The sequence below is a fragment of the Lissotriton vulgaris genome, chromosome 5 (genome assembly GCF_964263255.1).
Source record: "Lissotriton vulgaris chromosome 5, aLisVul1.2, whole genome shotgun sequence".
NCBI lineage: Eukaryota > Metazoa > Chordata > Amphibia > Caudata > Salamandridae > Lissotriton > Lissotriton vulgaris.
This window is the reverse complement of record NC_141693.1, coordinates 1,205,931,134-1,205,950,129: the sequence shown is the minus strand read 5'-3', so window position 1 is coordinate 1,205,950,129 and position 18,996 is coordinate 1,205,931,134. Positions and strand designations below refer to the sequence as shown.

Here is an 18,996-nt window from a genome sequence, read left to right as displayed (position 1 = left end):
ATGGGCTGACTTCAGACAACCTCCTGGGCTCTCTAGCCCCTGTCATCCTCAAACCAGACAGTCAATCCACAAGCAGGCCCAGGCACTCTGGGCCAGGCTCACCAGCCAATCACACGCCAGCACCAACTTACACAAATATGCCAACTTCCAAAAGTAGTACTTCTAGACTAGACACAGTCATGCTGCATATATCATTTTGCAGCATTCATTCTCACAAGTTCATACATACCAAACTCGCCCCTGCACTCCCCACACATCAGGAACTACCATGGGCATACATATTGCCCATTCATTCCTATGGGAGGGCAGGTCACTCACCACTCATTCACAGAGAGCTCAAGAACTTTACACTTTACCACAGTGAAAAAGTGCGCAGGCCTAAAATCACCAACACCAAGTTCCATAAACAGGCTAGGAAAAAGCAAAAAGTCTAGGGGTGAACCTGCCCAACGGGCAGGGTCCAACAGTGCCTCACATGTCTTTGGTGCCGTAAGAGAAAGCGAACAGCCAAATTAAACCAGGGCAGCATAGCTTACGCTGGGGGAGAATACAATTATCTACCGTTGGACTCTCTGTTGAAATAGGCACTAGGAGGGCAACTGTAACTATTGCCACTGTCCTCATTATTCAATGTAAGCAGTAGACTGCTGCTTGTAATATTATTTTGGGTTGTTAAAAACTGTCACATACACAGGTCAACATACGAATGGCAAATACCAATAATGTGACTGAAGTCCGCAATGAAAAAGGAAAATAGTCAAATGCTAGGTTCGTAAATGGGCAAAAGCCACTGATGCGGCGAGATATAGATGGCCTGAAATAAGGAGGTCCCCTGAAACAACTGTGCGGGAAGAGGCCAATTACCATTGTAGTCAATTGGCTCTTGAGCAAAGGCTATTCAAAACAATGCCTTATCAAGGAGAGTGAGACTCTAGCAGAAGTACAAAGTGGCACATGTGGTGCACTTCTTTCTCACTGTGACACTTTCAATCCTCAGGACATGTCAGTGATGCGAATTGAAAGATTGTTTAAATCCTTGCTCGTGACAGAAGCAATGCCTGGCCACTTTGAACATCTGCTATGATGCACGTAAGAATGGGAACCTGGGAATAGGTCTTTGCTGCACTACGTGCATCCACTGCAGGGCTGGACAAAGTGGTGCTGTTCAAGCGTGCACTGAAGGGCTCCACGCAGGTGCTGTACTTCATGTAGATTCTCAAAGACTGTGTACGTGTGCTTTAGAAGTTTGTCACATAAAGTAACAAAAGATGATAAACTATTTGAGGTGCTGTTTGCGCTGATTCTGCAGGGTACGTTTCCCATGAGGACAAAGCAGGTCCGAACTTCACAGCATGACTCACCAAGTGTTAAAAGCTGAAATAGCAGGACTATGTATAGGAAGGCCATATGCTTCACAAGCAGAGTGAGGGCCTTGAAGAAGGAAAGGGATTTACTACAGATGCGGACTTACAGGACCAACAGCTGTGGTGATGCATTGTACGAGACACTTATTTCAAACCTCCAGAGTGGGTTTTTTTCTTTTTTCTAATTGGCTAAGAACTCTTCTTACCAATTACTTGCAGCAGTTCTGTGTTGCCGATATGTGAATCGCTGATGTTGAATGTCTCTTCTTGCCTCACCTCGCCAAGTAGAAACCCTTCCTGCAAAAGAGGAGCAGAAACATCCATTACTAAAGTAGCGCACAACAGATGGGGGTGAGAGAAGCAAGGCACTGTAGGCAGAAGAACAGCAAGGCAATACAAACAGCAAGGCTGAGCAAGTGTAAAACAAATGTCAATGAGCCAAGCAACGCCCTGATACTGGCACATTGTTAAGATTAGAATCACTTGGTCATAAATGTTTATGGTTTAGTTAATTAAAACATTAACAATATTTCATATAGATAAAAAAAGCAGTAAAATGTCTTCAAAGTTATAAAACAGGATTTCTCATTATAGGCTTTGCGTTCGCAATAGTTTTGATTAATGATGTTCCTGTGCTTCTAATGAAGTTGGTAACCTACACAATAAAATTCCTACTAAATTATACAATTTCCACATTTTATAGTACAGTTGAGAGTTTCGGTTTTCAAGCATGATTGTAAAGTTGAAAAATCTTATCCGCTACATATCCTGCACATTAAAATTTCTTACTAATTCATAATTTCCACATTCTACTTTAGAATTTGTTTTGAAAGCCTGATCATTAAGATTGGGACATTTTCTCAGTTTACAGTTCATTTGAAGATCTGACGAGTCTAGTCCTGTACTATGACTGCTCAATGGTCCTTATTCCTCTGCTGTTTTAAGTTTTTCTTAATAAAGTGACTTGTGCTGTATAAAGTTTGGAGCATGTGCAAATTAGATGAATAAAGTCCTCTTCATGTCTGCCGCTGAGTCTGCATGTTGTCGGCCCTTTGTGGATCCAGGTTAGCTGGTCCGCAATCAACTGTAATTTTCCAAAACGTAGGGCCATTAGTTGTCTTTTAGATAGATCGAGAACGTAATACTTAAATAGGGTGCCGGCGCCAGGGTCTTGTCGTTTTTAATCACCATCCAGGCATGCGATCTCAAGCTGAAGATATTTTTATTGAATATGAAGGAATGAAATGTTGCTCTTTTGTTTGTCACTTGCTTGATGGTCGAATAAGGCAGATTATTGTTCTATAGCTCGGCCATACAAGTAGTTTTTAGAGCCTTTTGAAGGTATTATATGGTGATTTTGTATCATTTTCAAGTTCTGTCCGGAGGGCCCTGTTTAATAGTGAGCCAGCTGTATTCTATTTCAGTCAATAATAAAGCTTTGTGGTATACACTCTCTCTATTGTTTCGTGTTCAAGTCCAAATTCAAGTCACACCTGGGCTGGTAAGTCTGACTGATGTATCTGGAAAACCTTTTTATAGGTGGAGACTAGTAATTTGTCCAGAAGTTCATAGTCTTTGCCGTGTAGAGCAAATCTGGCATATGATATTGTTGGTAGCATTGTGGCCAATATCCCTGCAAGCAAAGGTTTATATGGCGACCCCTTCAGTTTTTTTGCCAGGATTCTAAAGGCGAGCGTTAATGCACTAGTTCTTTGCGACATCAGTTTTCTGCTCTTGATGGTTTAATCTATTATTATCTATGTAAAACCCCTGGTATTTATAACTAGTTACTTTCTCTAATAGATTACCATCAAGCCATATGTTCTGCTTGGTAGTTGGATAATTACCGATGAGCATTGTTTTGCTTTTTGCTTTATTAATTTCTAGTCTGTTGATTGTTACATATTACTTCCATTTCCTTAAGAGACTTTCGGAGACCGATCTTAGTTAGGCTCATTAACACCACATTGTCGGCATAGGTAAGATGATATAATGATAATATAATGCTAACTTTCCCAATTGCAGTGGATAGGACTTGATCATATCTAGCCGTTGTGCCAGGTCATAAATAGATTAACAAGCATATACAATGCAACGGTTTCACCTTTGCAAACGTTAGAGCTACTGGCATTGTAAATGACAAAAATTTTATTTATGTGTTGGTTTTGAAAACAGATAAATAAATGGCATTGTAATTTACATTGCCAACAGCTTAATCTCTCGCAAATGTTAAGACCTATTGTACCCTACTGGACGAGCTCAGCAGACAGCAATTACTACCACACACACACACACAGAGCCACACACACACACCCCCAGAGCCACACACACACACACACCCCCAGAGCCACACACACACACACACACCCCCAGAGCCACACACACACCCAGAGCCACACACACACCCAGAGCCACACACACACCCAGAGCCACACACACACCCAGAGCCACACACACACCCAGAGCCACACACACACACCCAGAGCCACACACACACACCCAGAGCCACACACACCCCCAGAGCCACACACATACACACACACACACACACACAGAGCCACACACACACACACACCCAGAGCCACACACACACACACACCCAGAGCCACACACACACACAGCCACACACACACAGAGCCACACACACAGAGCCACACACACACAGAGCCACACACACACAGAGCCACACACACACAGAGCCACACACACACAGAGCCACACACACACAGAGCCACACACACACAGAGCCACACACACACAGAGCCACACACAGAGCCACACACAGAGCCACACACAGAGCCACACACAGAGCCACACACAGAGCCACACACAGAGCCACACACAGAGCCACACACAGAGCCACACACAGAGCCACACACAGAGCCACACACAGAGCCACACACAGAGCCACACACAGAGCCACACACAGAGCCACACACAGAGCCACACACAGAGCCACACACACACACCCCCAGAGCCACACACACACACACCCAGAGCCACACACACACACACCCAGAGCCACACACACCCCCAGAGCCACACACACACACCCAGAGCCACACACACCCAGAGCCACACACACACCCCCAGAGCCACACACACACACACATACCCAGAGCCACACACACACACACACCCCCAGAGCCACACACACACACCCACACCCAGAGCCACACACACACACACCCAGAGCCACACACACACACACCCAGAGCCACACACACCCACACCCAGAGCCACACACACCCACACCCAGAGCCACACACACCCACACCCAGAGCCACACACACACACACACACACAGAACCACACACACACACACACACACACACACCCAGAGCCACACACACACCCAGAGCCACACACACACACACCCAGAGCCACACACACACACCCCCAGAGCCACACACACACACCCCCAGAGCCACACACACACCCCCAGAGCCACACACACACACACACCCCCAGAGCCACACACACACACCCCCAGAGCCACACACACACACACCCCCAGAGCCACACACACACACACCCCCAGAGCCACACACACACACACCCCCAGAGCCACACACACACACACCCCCAGAGCCACACACACACACACCCCCAGAGCCACACACACCCAGAGCCACACACACACACACCCAGAGCCACACACACCCACACCCAGAGCCACACACACCCACACCCAGAGCCACACACACCCACACCCAGAGCCACACACACCCACACCCAGAGCCACACACACACACACACACAGAACCACACACACACACACACACACACACACCCAGAGCCACACACACACCCAGAGCCACACACACACACACCCAGAGCCACACACACACACCCCCAGAGCCACACACACACACCCCCAGAGCCACACACACACACCCCCAGAGCCACACACACACACACACCCCCAGAGCCACACACACACACACCCCCAGAGCCACACACACACACACCCCCAGAGCCACACACACACACACCCCCAGAGCCACACACACACACACCCCCAGAGCCACACACACACAGAGCCACACACACACACACACACACAGAGCCACACACACACACACACAGACACACCCACACACACACACCCACAGAGCCACACACACACACACACACACCCAGAGCCACACACACACACACACACACCCAGAGCCACACACACACACACCCACACACCCAGAGCCACACACACACACACACCCAGAGCCACACACACACACACACACACCCAGAGCCACACACACACACACACACCGAGCCACACACACACACCCAGAGCCACACACACACACCCAGAGCCACACACACACACCCAGAGCCACACACACACACCCAGAGCCACACACACACCCAGAGCCACACACACACACCCAGAGCCACACACACACACCCAGAGCCACACACACACACCCAGAGCCACACACACACACACCCAGAGCCACACACACACACACACACAGCCACACACACACACACACACACCCAGAGCCACACACACACACACACAGAGCCACACACACACACACAGAGCCACACACACACACACACACAGAGCCACACACACACACACAGCCACACACACACACACACACACACACAGAATCACACACACACACACCCAGAGCCACACACACACACACACACACCCAGAGCCACACACACACACCCCCAGAGCCACACACACACACCCCCAGAGCCACACACACACCCCCCCAGAGCCACACACACACACAGAGCCACACACACACACAGACACACACCCACAGAGCCACACACCCACAGAGCCACACACACACACACACACACCCAGAGCCACACACACACACACACACACCCAGAGCCACACACACACACACACCCAGAGCCACACACACACACACACCCAGAGCCACACACACACACCCAGAGCCACACACACACACACACACCCCCAGAGCCACACACACACACACACACCCCCAGAGCCACACACACACACCCCCAGAGCCACACACACACACACACCCAGAGCCACACACACACCCCCAGAGCCACACACACACACACACACACACACACCCAGAGCCACACACACACACACACACCCAGAGCCACACACACCCAGAGCCACACACACACACACACAGAGCCACACACACACACACACAGAGCCACACACACACACACACAGAGCCACACACACACACACACACCCAGAGCCAGCCACACACACACAGAGCCACACACACACCCAGAGCCGGCCACACACACACAGAGCCACACACACACACACACCCAGAGCCACACACACACACACACACACACCCCCAGAGCCACACACACACACACACCCAGAGCCACACACACACACACCCAGAGCCACACACACACACACACACACACACACACCCAGAGCCACACACACACACCGACACACACACCCAAAGCCACACACACACACACACACACACACACACCCCCAGAGCCACACACACACACACACACACACCCCCAGAGCCACACACACACACACACCCAGAGCCACACACACACACACCCAGAGCCACACACACACACACCCAGAGCCACACACACACACACACACCCAGAGCCACACACACACACACACACACACACCCAGAGCCACACACACACACACCCAGAGCCACACACACACACACACCCCCAGAGCCACACACACACACACACACACCCAGAGCCACACACACACACACCCCCAGAGCCACACACACACACCCCCAGAGCCACACACACACACACACCCCCAGAGCCACACACACACACACACCCCCAGAGCCACACACACACACCCCCAGAGCCACACACACACACACACCCAGAGCCACACACACACACACACACCCAGAGCCACACACACACACACACACCCAGAGCCACACACACACACACACACCCAGAGCCACACACACACACACCCAGAGCCACACACACACACACCCAGAGCCACACACACACACACACACACACACACCCAGAGCCACACACACACACACACACCCAGAGCCACACACACACACACACCCAGAGCCACACACACACACAGAGCCACACACACACACAGAGCCACACACACACAGAGCCACACACACAGAGCCACACACACAGAGCCACACACACAGAGCCACACACACAGAGCCACACACACACAAACACACACACACAGAGCCACACACGCCACACACACACAGAGCCACACACGCCACACACACACACACACACAGAGCCACACACACACACACACAGAGCCACACACACACACACACACACCCAGAGCCAGCCACACACACACACCCAGAGCCACACACACACACACCCAGAGCCACACACACACACACAGAGCCACACACACACACACACACACCCAGAGCCAGCCACACACACACAGAGCCACACACACACACCCAGAGCCGGCCACACACACACACCCAGAGCCACACACACACCCACACCCAGAGCCACACACACACACACCCACACCCAGAGCCACACACACACACACCCACACCCAGAGCCACACACACACACCCAGAGCCACACACACACACCCAGAGCCACACACACACACACACACCCAGAGCCACACACACCCAGAGCCACACACACCCAGAGCCACACACACCCAGAGCCACACACACCCAGAGCCACACACACACACACACCCAGAGCGACACACACCCAGAGCCACACACACACACACACACCCAGAGCCACACACACCCAGAGCCACACACACACACAGAGCCACACACACACACACACAGAGCCACACACACACACACAGAGCCACACACACACACACACCCAGAGCCACACACACACACACCCCCCCAGAGCCACACACACACACACCCCCCCAGAGCCACACACACACACACCCCCCCAGAGCCACACACACACACACACCCCCAGAGCCACACACACACACACACACACCCAGAGCCACACACACACACACCCACCCAGAGCCACACACACACACACACCCCCAGAGCCACACACACACACACACCCCCAGAGCCACACACACCCAGAGCCACACACACACACACCCAGAGCCACACACACACACACCCAGAGCCACACACACACCCAGAGCCATACACACACACACACACACACACACACACGCAGAGCCACACACACACACACACACACCCCACGAGCCACACACACACACACACACCCAGAGCCACACACACACACACACACCCAGAGCCACACACACACACACACACACCCAGAGCCACACACACACACCCAGAGCCCCACACACACACACACACACACAGAGCCACACACACACACCCAGAGCCACACACACACACCCAGAGCCACACACACACACCCAGAGCCACACACACACACCCAGAGCCACACACACACACCCAGAGCCACACACACACACACCCAGAGCCACACACACACACACCCAGAGCCACACACACACACACACCCAGAGCCACACACACACACACACCCAGAGCCACACACACACACACACCCCCAGAGCCACACACACACACACACACCCAGAGCCACACACACCCCCAGAGCCACACACACCCCCAGAGCCACACACACCCCCCCAGAGCCACACACACACACACCCCCACACCCAGAGCCACACACACACACACAGAGCCACACACAGAGCCACACACACACAGAGCCACACACACACAGAGCCACACACACACACACAGAGCCACACACACACACACACACCCACACCCAGAGCCACACACACACACCCAGAGCCACACACACACACCCAGAGCCACACACACACACACCCAGAGCCACACACACACACACCCAGAGCCACACACACACCCACACCCAGAGCCACACACACACACACACACACCCAGAGCACACACACACACACACACACACACCCAGAGCCACACACACACCCAGAGCCACACCCACACACACACCCACACACACACACACACACACCCAGAGCCACACACACACACACACCCAGAGCCACACACACCCCCACACCCAGAGCCACACACACACACCCAGAGCCACACACACACACCCAGAGCCACACACAGAGCCACACACACACACACACACAGAGCCACACACACACACACACCCAGAGCCACACACACACACACACACACACACAGCCACACACACACACCCACACCCAGAGCCACACACACACACACACCCAGAGCCACACACACACACACCCAGAGCCACACACACACACACACACAGAGCCACACACACACACACACCCAGAGCCACACACACACACACACACACACAGCCACACACACACACCCACACCCAGAGCCACACACACACACACACCCAGAGCCACACACACACACACCCAGAGCCACACACACACACACCCAGAGCCACACACACACACACACACACCCAGAGCCACACACACCCAGAGCCACACACACCCAGAGCCACACACACCCAGAGCCACACACACACACACCCAGAGCCACACACACACACACACCCAGAGCCACACACACACACACACCCAGAGCCACACACACACACACACCCAGAGCCACACACACACACACACCCAGAGCCACACACACACCCAGAGCCACACACACACCCAGAGCCACACACACACCCCCACACCCAGAGCCACACACACACACCCAGAGCCACACACACACACACACACAGAGCCACACACACACACCCACCCAGAGCCACACACACACACCCACCCAGAGCCACACACACACACACACACAGAGCCACACACACACACCCACCCAGAGCCACACACACACCCACCCAGAGCCACACACACACCCACCCAGAGCCACACACACACACCCAGAGCCATGCACACCCAGAGCCACACACACACCCAGAGCCACACACACACCCAGAGCCACACACACACCCAGAGCCACACACACACCCAGAGCCACACACACACACCCAGAGCCACACACACACACCCAGAGCCACACACACACCCAGAGCCACACACACACCCACAGCCACACACACACCCACAGCCACACACACACACACACACACACACCCAGAGCCACACACACACCCAGAGCCACACACACACACCCAGAGCCACACACACACACACCCAGAGCCACACACACACACCCAGAGCCACACACACACACCCAGAGCCACACACACACACAGAACCACACACACACACACACACACAGAACCACACACACACACACCAAGAGCCACACACACACACACACACCCAGAGCCACACACACATACACCCCCCCCCAGAGCCACACTGTTGGACCCGGCCTCGTGGTGTGGTCCTCGCAGATCTCCGCCGCTCCAGAACTATGGGTGGAACTGATTCCCGTCCACCCAGACCTGTACAGGACACTCTTACTCCGGACCTGAGACGATCTCCAGACCGCGTGCCTGCACCAGTGCACGTGACCATCAGACTCCATGTTGGGCCACCCCGGCTGGCCGGCCGCCTTCCTTCCTTCCTTTCGGCAGCTCCTGGCCTCAGCTAAGCTTGGGCGTCCGGCGCGCCCAGCTCCACCCAGGAGGGTGAACGACTCACCAAGTACCCGAAACCAAGACTTCCATCACACCTCCGGCCCCCTCCCGAGGAACTGGTTCCCCTCACACCTCGGAACTATCCCTGAGGGCTGGTTTCGATCGCACCTTGGGCCTCCTAGTGAGCTGGCTCCAGGTCCTGATGGGCGGCTGGGATTCCCTGGACGCATGGTCCAAAGCGTCAAAGAACCAACCGCCCAGACAATCAGGCGCCTGGCCCTCGGACCTCCGGCCTCCTGCCTATGAGGGTCCGGACATCAAAGAGCTCCAGGACTATAAGACAGCCTGCCTTCCCTCCAGTCGGCAGTTGTATCTTGGACAAGAAAGCCCTGCTGATCTGATCGCGGCTGACCTTGAGGAGAACAGACTCTAACCCACTGAGCCCTGCTGACGTCGTCGCGGCTCACCCTCGACCCTACGGAACGGAACCATCGGAGACCTGCTGACTCTGTTGCGGCTCCCTCTCGAGACACAAGATCTGAACCATCAGAGCCCTGCTGACGCTGACGCGGCTCCCTCTCGAGACACTAGACCAGAACCACCGGAGTCCTGCTGACGCTGTCGCGGCTCCCTCTTGAAGCACAAGACCTGAACCACCGGAGCCCTGCTGACGCGGTCGCGGCTCCAACTGCCTACGAGTACGACGGAGTACTCCTGACCAAGCCCTGCTGACCCCGTCGCGGCTTGACGAACTCTCTGGTCCGGCTGGACCAAATCGACGCTACCCTCACGATCACCTGGAACCAGAAGTGAGTAGGACAGCAAGTCCCATCGCCGGCCCCCGCACCCCCAGTTCGAGGATTGAGAACTGTGCGCAGGGTGCGTGGCGTGCCAGCTGGCATCCCAAGACTGTCCCGCTTCCACGATCCCTCTTTACGAGACTTTTGCGATCCCTCGATCGCTGTGTATTGCTCCCTACTTTTAATCTTGATAAAGAATCACGGTGTGGTGTCCGTTCATAAGTGTGGTGTGTCGACAGTGTGTACGATCAGTCCTCCCCGGCGGGGGCTCCCCCTCAATAAGACTCGGCAGTAATTGTGGGAGGGGAGGTCCCAGGCGGTTGGGAGAGTTCTCTTGACCCCTGGGGTCACCGCCTTCCAACATTGGTGGCAGCGACGGTATACGAACCTACGTCTGAAAAGACCGTACCACTGACACACTACCTGAACCCACACGCAGCAAACGCACAAGAAAAGAAGAGCAACAATGACGACTACAGAATCTGGTTTAAAGACAACCTTCGACAAGGACCTCATGGAAGCCTACACCCATAGAGAGCTGAAACAGTTCTGCAAAGAACTGAGTATCCCGAGTACCGGACTAAGCACCAAGGATGATTTCCAGAAAGCACTAACCGCTTGGGTCGAGTCCGGAGCACCTCTTCCCCCGATCAAAGACGAGGGAGGGAGACCACAGACCGAACCCGGTACACCGACCGGTGAGAGAGTCCAGCAACCGTCCCGGAGCCCAGCAACCGGGAGAGAGTGGTCATCGGAGGAGATGGTCGATCGAGAACGTGACCGAAGCCATGAGCTCGGACTAGCACGCCTCAAATTGGAGGGCGAACTCAAACTCGCAGAAAAAAAGTTGGCAGTGGAGCAGTTACGGCTCCAAGGAGAACTAGAGGAGAAGAAGCTCCAGAGGGAGCATGAAGGACGGAAACTTCAGCTCGAGCACGAGCGCAGCCTCAAAGAGCTAGAATTAAAAGCAAGAAAAGACACAACCGGATCACCGGGCCTTGGGGAGCAGGTGGTCCCCAAAGAAACGAAGGTGCATATCCCCAAGGACGTCGTAAAGGAATTTTACAAAGGGGACGACATCCAGCAGTGGTTCAAAGCCTACGAGGTGGCCATGTCCGCTCACCGGGTCCCCGAGAAGGATTGGGGGGCCGGCCTGTGGAGCCGCTTCCTCAGCGAAGGGAGAGACACCCTGCTGGACCTACCGACGGCACACATGAACACCTACCCAAACATGAAGGACGCCCTCCTATTCCGCTACGGCCTTACACCGGAAATGTACCGCCAGCGGTTTAGGGAGTGCAAAAAGATTCCTGGCACCACCTGGGTAGACTATGTGAACTACTACACCCGGGCCCTAGACGGGTGGATCAAGGGCAGCAATGTGAAGGCCTAGTCGACTTAGTGGCTTACGAGCACCTGTCCGCCAATTGCTTTGTGGAACTCAGACAGCATCTCCTAGATAGCAAACTCGCCAACCCACGGAAACTGGCTGTGGAAGCCGATCGATGGGTGGCCACCCGAGTCCAGAAGGGGCCCGGGGGAGACACTCAGCGGAACGACCAAGGATCTTCACACCAGCGGGGTGGGGGAAGTCGGGGCAAGCAACAAGGTTCCTAGTCAGGGCCCCAGCGCAGTCCTCCCAGAAACCAGACCCCACGCTCTCCTCCCGCTACGAGAGCCGTCCCAAGTGCAGGAGCCCCGGGGCTCCGCCCCAACTCCACGTGCTTCAAGTGTCAGCAACCCGGGCATTATGCCGGTGACCCCCGATGTCCCCTGACCCCGAAATCCACTCCCACTGGGCCCCCCACTGGACAGATATCCTCAGTAGCCTTAGAAGAGGAAGAAATAGAAGAACAGGGGGAGTGGGCACCCGCAGCCATGGTCCTAGCCTCCCTGGGGAATAGTGAGATGGTCCCCGGAGATTATCTGCCCGACAACACCGAAAAATACCGCCAGACAGTAAAAGTTAACGGGCGCAGCATAGGAGCCCTTCGGGACACAGGAGCCAGCATCACGTCTGTTAGGTACACGCTAGTTCCTGAGTCCATGATCATCCCCCACACCTCCTGTCGAGTGATAGCAGCCGATAATTCCGTCCGCACCTGCAGGATAGCCCAGGTCCCGTTTGAGTGGGAGGGGGTCTCTGGCGATCTGCGGGTCGCAGTACGCACGGACATGCCTGTAGCCTGCCTCCTGGGGAATGACTTGGAGAGTTCCCAGTGGAAAGAGGTAGAGAGAAGGACCCATTTAGCCATGCTAGGACTGCCCCAGTGGGCCTGTGTGAGCACCCGAGCCATGACCGCCAGAATGTCCAACCCCGAGAACGAAGAGCCCGAGTTCCCCAGTTCAGCCCCTGATGTCCCCATGGGCGGCGAGCACCCCACGGTCCTCGACCAGCCCTCCCTCGTAGAGAACGCCTCCGACGAAGGTCCCCTCGGACCCGCTGTCGAACCAGTCCCGACCCTAGCAGATCTCCCCGAGTTGGCCCAGTGGCGCCAAGCGGGAGGACCGTCCCGACAGGAGTTCTGCCAAGAGCAGACCTCCTGCCCTGCCCTAGAGGGGCTACGCCGACAGGCCGCAGCCCAGGCCGCAGGAGACCAGTCCGGCTCCCATTACCTTTACTGGGAAAACGGCCTACTGTACAGTGAACAGAAGCCCGCGGAACTAGGGTCAGCCCGTGTGCTGGTGGTACCCCTATGTTTTCGCGGACTCCTCCTCAACCTGGCCCACGATGTGCCCCTGGCAGGACATCTGGGCCAAGATAAGACCTTCCAACGACTAGTGACCCATTTCTACTGGCCCCACATGCGGGCTGATGTGGAACACCACTGCAATTCCTGCCCCACGTGTCAGGCTAGCGGCAAAAGCGGAGGCAAGCGCAAGGCTCCCCTCCAGCTCTTTCCAGTTGTCAGTACACCCTTTGAGAGGGTGGGGATCGACATCGTCGGACCTCTGGACCCCCGGACCTCCTTAGGCCACCGGTTCATTCTGGTTCTGGTCGATCACGCCACCTGATATCCCGAAGCCATCCCCCTCCGGACCGTGACGGCCCCGATCGTGGGCCGGGCCCTCATGGGGATATTCTCACGGGTGGGATTCCCCCGGGAAGTGGTAAGCGACCGAGGCAAGAACTTTATATCCCGGTATATGAAGTCCCTCTGGCAACAGTGTGGGGTGTCATACCGGTTCACCACCCCCTACCATCCCCAGGGCAACAGCCTGGTTGAGAGGTTCAACCGCACCCTGAAAGGGATGATCATGGGTCTTGAGGAACCCTTGCGACGCAAGTGGGACGTCCTCCTACCCTGTCTCCTGTTCGCCTGAGAGGTACCCCAGAAATCCTTGGGGTTTAGCCCTTTTGAGCTGCTCTATGGACACCCTGTCCGGGGCCCCCTCAGCCTGGTCAAGGAAGGCTGGGAGACAGCTCCCCCGAGCACACACCCCCCGACGTATTCTCCTACGTCCTGGCCCTCCAGAACCAGACGCAGAAGTTTTGCGAACTGGCCGAGGCCAACCTGGAAGCCAGCCAAGAGGAGATGAAACGCTGGTACGACCAGAATGCCACTCTGGTTGAATTTCAACCAGGCCAACAGGTTTGGGTCATGTCCCCAGTGGAACCTTGTGCCTTGCAGGACAAGTGGACTGGACCCTTTAAGGTGATAGAGCGCAATAGCCAGGTCATCTACCTCGTTGATACAAAGTCAGCCAGGAACGCCCTGAAAGTGTTACACGTAAACCGGCTCAAACCCCATTTTGTGCGGTCTGAGTTGGGGTTACTCCTGGCCACCGACGACGGAGAGGAAGAGGAGACGGACCCTCTACCCGATCTCCTGTGTGCAAAGGATCAAGATGGCTCCGTAGAGGGAGTGAGTCTCTCCTCCTCCCTCACCCCCTTGCAGCGTGAAGAATGTCACCACTTGCTGGAATAATTCTCGGACCTCTTCTCCCTCACTCCCGGCGTCACCAGCTGGTGCGTCCACGACGTGGACACCGGGGACAGCCCTCCGGTACGGCACAGAGCCTACCGAGTCCCAGACCGAGTCCGAGCCTGCATCAAGGCTGAGGTCGACAAAATGTTGAACCTAGGAGTGGTGGAAGCCTCCGACAGCCCATGGGCTAGTCCCGTGGTCCTGGTTCCGAAGGCAGCTGCCCCCGGCACCGTTCCTGAGCTGAGGTTCTGCGTAGACTACCGAGGGCTCAACGCAGTCACCCGAACCGATGCACACCCCATCACCCGAGCCGACGAACTGATTGACCGCCTAGGGTCGGCTCAGTACCTTAGTACCTTCGATCTCACCAGTGGCTACTGGCAGATCGGCCTAACGGAGAGGGCCCAAGAAAGGTCTGCTTTCTCCACTCCGGATGGCCATTTCCACTTCAGAGTCATGCCCTTCGGCATGAAAAACGCCCCCGCCACCTTCCAGCGACTGGTCAACCAGGTCCTGGCCGGGTTGGAAGGTTTCAGCACGGCCTATCTAGACGACATTGCGGTGTTCAGTGCTCACTGGCCCGAGCACCTGCACCACCTTTGGGAGGTGTTGGACGCCCTGCGTCGAGCCGGGCTCACCATTAAGGCTAGTAAGTGCCAAATCGGACAAAGCTCAGTGGTCTACCTAGGGCACCAGGTCGGCAGCGGCCTCGTGGCCCCCCTTCAACCCAAGATAGACGCAATCACTGCCTGGGAGACCCCCACGACCCAGACCGAGGTGCGGGCTTTCCTAGGGCTCACAGGGTACTACCGTAGATTCATCTAGGGATACGGGAGTATTGTAGGCCCCCTCACAGAGTTAACAGCCAAGGCCAACCCCAAGAAGGTTAGTTGGACCCTGTCAGAAGGCATTCGAGGAATTGAAACAGGCCATGTGCACCGCTCCTGTACTACAGGCCCCTGACTACTCCCGAGAGTTCGTGGTCCAGACCGACGCCTCCGAGCATGGCATCGGAGCCGTGCTCTCCCAAGTGGACGACAAGGGGATTGATCATCCGGTAGCCTTTATCAGCCGGAGGCTACTACCCCAAGAGCAGAGGTGGAGTACCATCGAGCGAGAGGCCTTCGCAGTAGTCTGGCCTTGAAGAAACTGAGGCCCTACCTGTTCGGGACCCACTTCCGGGTCCAAACCGACCACCGACCTCTCCGGTGGCTCATGCAGATGAGAGGAGAGAACCCTAAACTGCTACGCTGGTCCATCTCCCTCCAAGGGATGGATTTTACTATAGAACACAGGCCTGGTGCCGACCACGCCAACGCTGACGGCCTGTCCCGCTTCTTCCGCCTCCGCGAAGAGAACCCCCAAGAGGATGGGTAGTTCTCCTCGTCCTTCAGCTGGAGGGGACGCATGTTGGACCCGGCCTCGTGGCGTGGTTCTCGCGGATCTCCGCCGCTCCAGAACTATGGGTGGAACTGAGACCTGTACAGGACACTCTTACTCCGGACCTGAGACGATCTCCAGATCGCGTGCCTGCACCAGTGCACGTGACCATCAGACTCCATGTTGGGCCACCCCGGCTGGCCGGCCACGTTCCTTTCGGCAGCTCCCGGCCTCAGCTAAGCCTGGGCGTCCGGCGCGCCCAGCTCCACCCGGGGGGTGAACGACTCACCAAGTACCCGAAACCAAGACTTCCATCACACCTCCGGCCCCCTCCCGAGGAACTGGTTCCCCTCACACCTCGGAACTATCCCTGAGGGCTGGTTTCGATCGCACCTTGGGCGTCCTAGTGAGCTGGCTCCAGGTCCTGATGGGCGGCTGGGATTCCCTGGACGCATGGTCCAAAGCGTCAAAGAACCAACCGCCCAGACAATCAGGCGCCTGGCCCTCGGACCTCCGGCCTCCTGCCTATGAGGGTCTGGACATCAAAGAGCTCCAGGACTATAAGACAGCCTGCCTTCCCTCCAGTCGGCAGTTGTATCTTGGACAAGAAAGCCCTGCTGATCTGATCGCGGCTGACCTTGAGGAGAACAGACTCTGACCCACTGAGCCCTGCTGACGTCGTCGCGGCTCCCTCTCGAGACACAAGATCTGAACCATCGGAGCCCTGCTGACGCTGTCGCGGCTCCCTCTCGAGACACAAGATCTGAACCATCGGAGCCCTGCTGACGCTGTCGCGGCTCCCTCTCGAGACACTAGACCAGAACCACCGGAGTCCTGCTGACGCTGTCGCTGCTCCCTCTTGAAGCACAAGACCTGAACCACCGGAGCCCTGCTGGCGCTGTTGCGGCTCCAACTGCCTACGAGTACGACGGAGTACTCCTGACCAAGCCCTGCTGACCCCGTCGCGGCTTGACGAACTCTCTGGTCCGGCTGGACCATCGACGCTACCCTCACGATCACCTGGAACCAGAAGTGAGTAGGACAGCAAGTCCCATCGCGGGCACCCGCACCCCCCAGTTCGAGGATTGAGAACTGTGCGCAGGGTGCGTGGCGTGCCAGCTGGCATCCCAAGACTGTCCCGCTTCCCCGATCCCTCTTTACGAGACTTTTGCGATCCCTCGATCGCTGTGTATTGCTCCCTACTTTTAATCTTGATAAAGTATCTCTTGATAAAGAATCACGGTGCGGTGTCCGTTCATAAGTGTGGTGTGTCGACAGGGTGTACGATCAGTCCTCCCCGGCGAGGGCTCCCCCTCAATAAGACTCGGCAGTAATTGTGGGAGGGGAGGTCCCAGGCGGTTGGGAGAGTTCTCTTGACCCCTGGGGTCACCGCCTTCCAACACACCCCCAGAGCTACACACACACACACAGACCCCCAGAGCTACACACACCCCCAGAGCTACACACACACACACCCAGAGCTACACACACACACCCACCCAGAGCTACACACACACACACACACACACACCCAGAGCTACACACACACACACACACACACACCCAGAGCTACACACACACACACTCACACACCCAGAGCTACACACACACACACTCACACACCCAGAGCTACACACACACACACACACACCCAGAGCTACACACACACACACCCAGAGCTACACACACACACACACCCAGAGCTACACACACACACACACACACCCAGAGCTACACACACACACACCCAGAGCTACACACACACACACACACACCCAGAGCTACACACACACACACACACACACCCAGAGCTACACACACACACACACACACCCAGAGCTACACACACACAACACACACACACACACACCCAGAGCTACACACACACAACACACACACACACCCAGAGCTACACACACACAACACACACACACACACAACACACACACACACCCAGAGCTACACACACACACACCC

The 18,996-nt window shown here is 55.6% G+C and overlaps 1 protein-coding gene across 1 annotated transcript in view; it reads right to left on the bottom strand.

Annotated features, from left to right (window-relative positions):
• Window positions 1-18,996, bottom strand: part of ABRAXAS2 (abraxas 2, BRISC complex subunit) — a 260,260-nt gene that overhangs the window by 215,470 nt on the left and 25,794 nt on the right. The window contains exon 2 of the mRNA XM_086923005.1: window positions 1,571-1,661. Coding sequence (XP_086779131.1) covers window positions 1,571-1,661 — 91 coding nt within the window. The remainder of the gene's footprint in view (window positions 1-1,570; window positions 1,662-18,996) is intronic.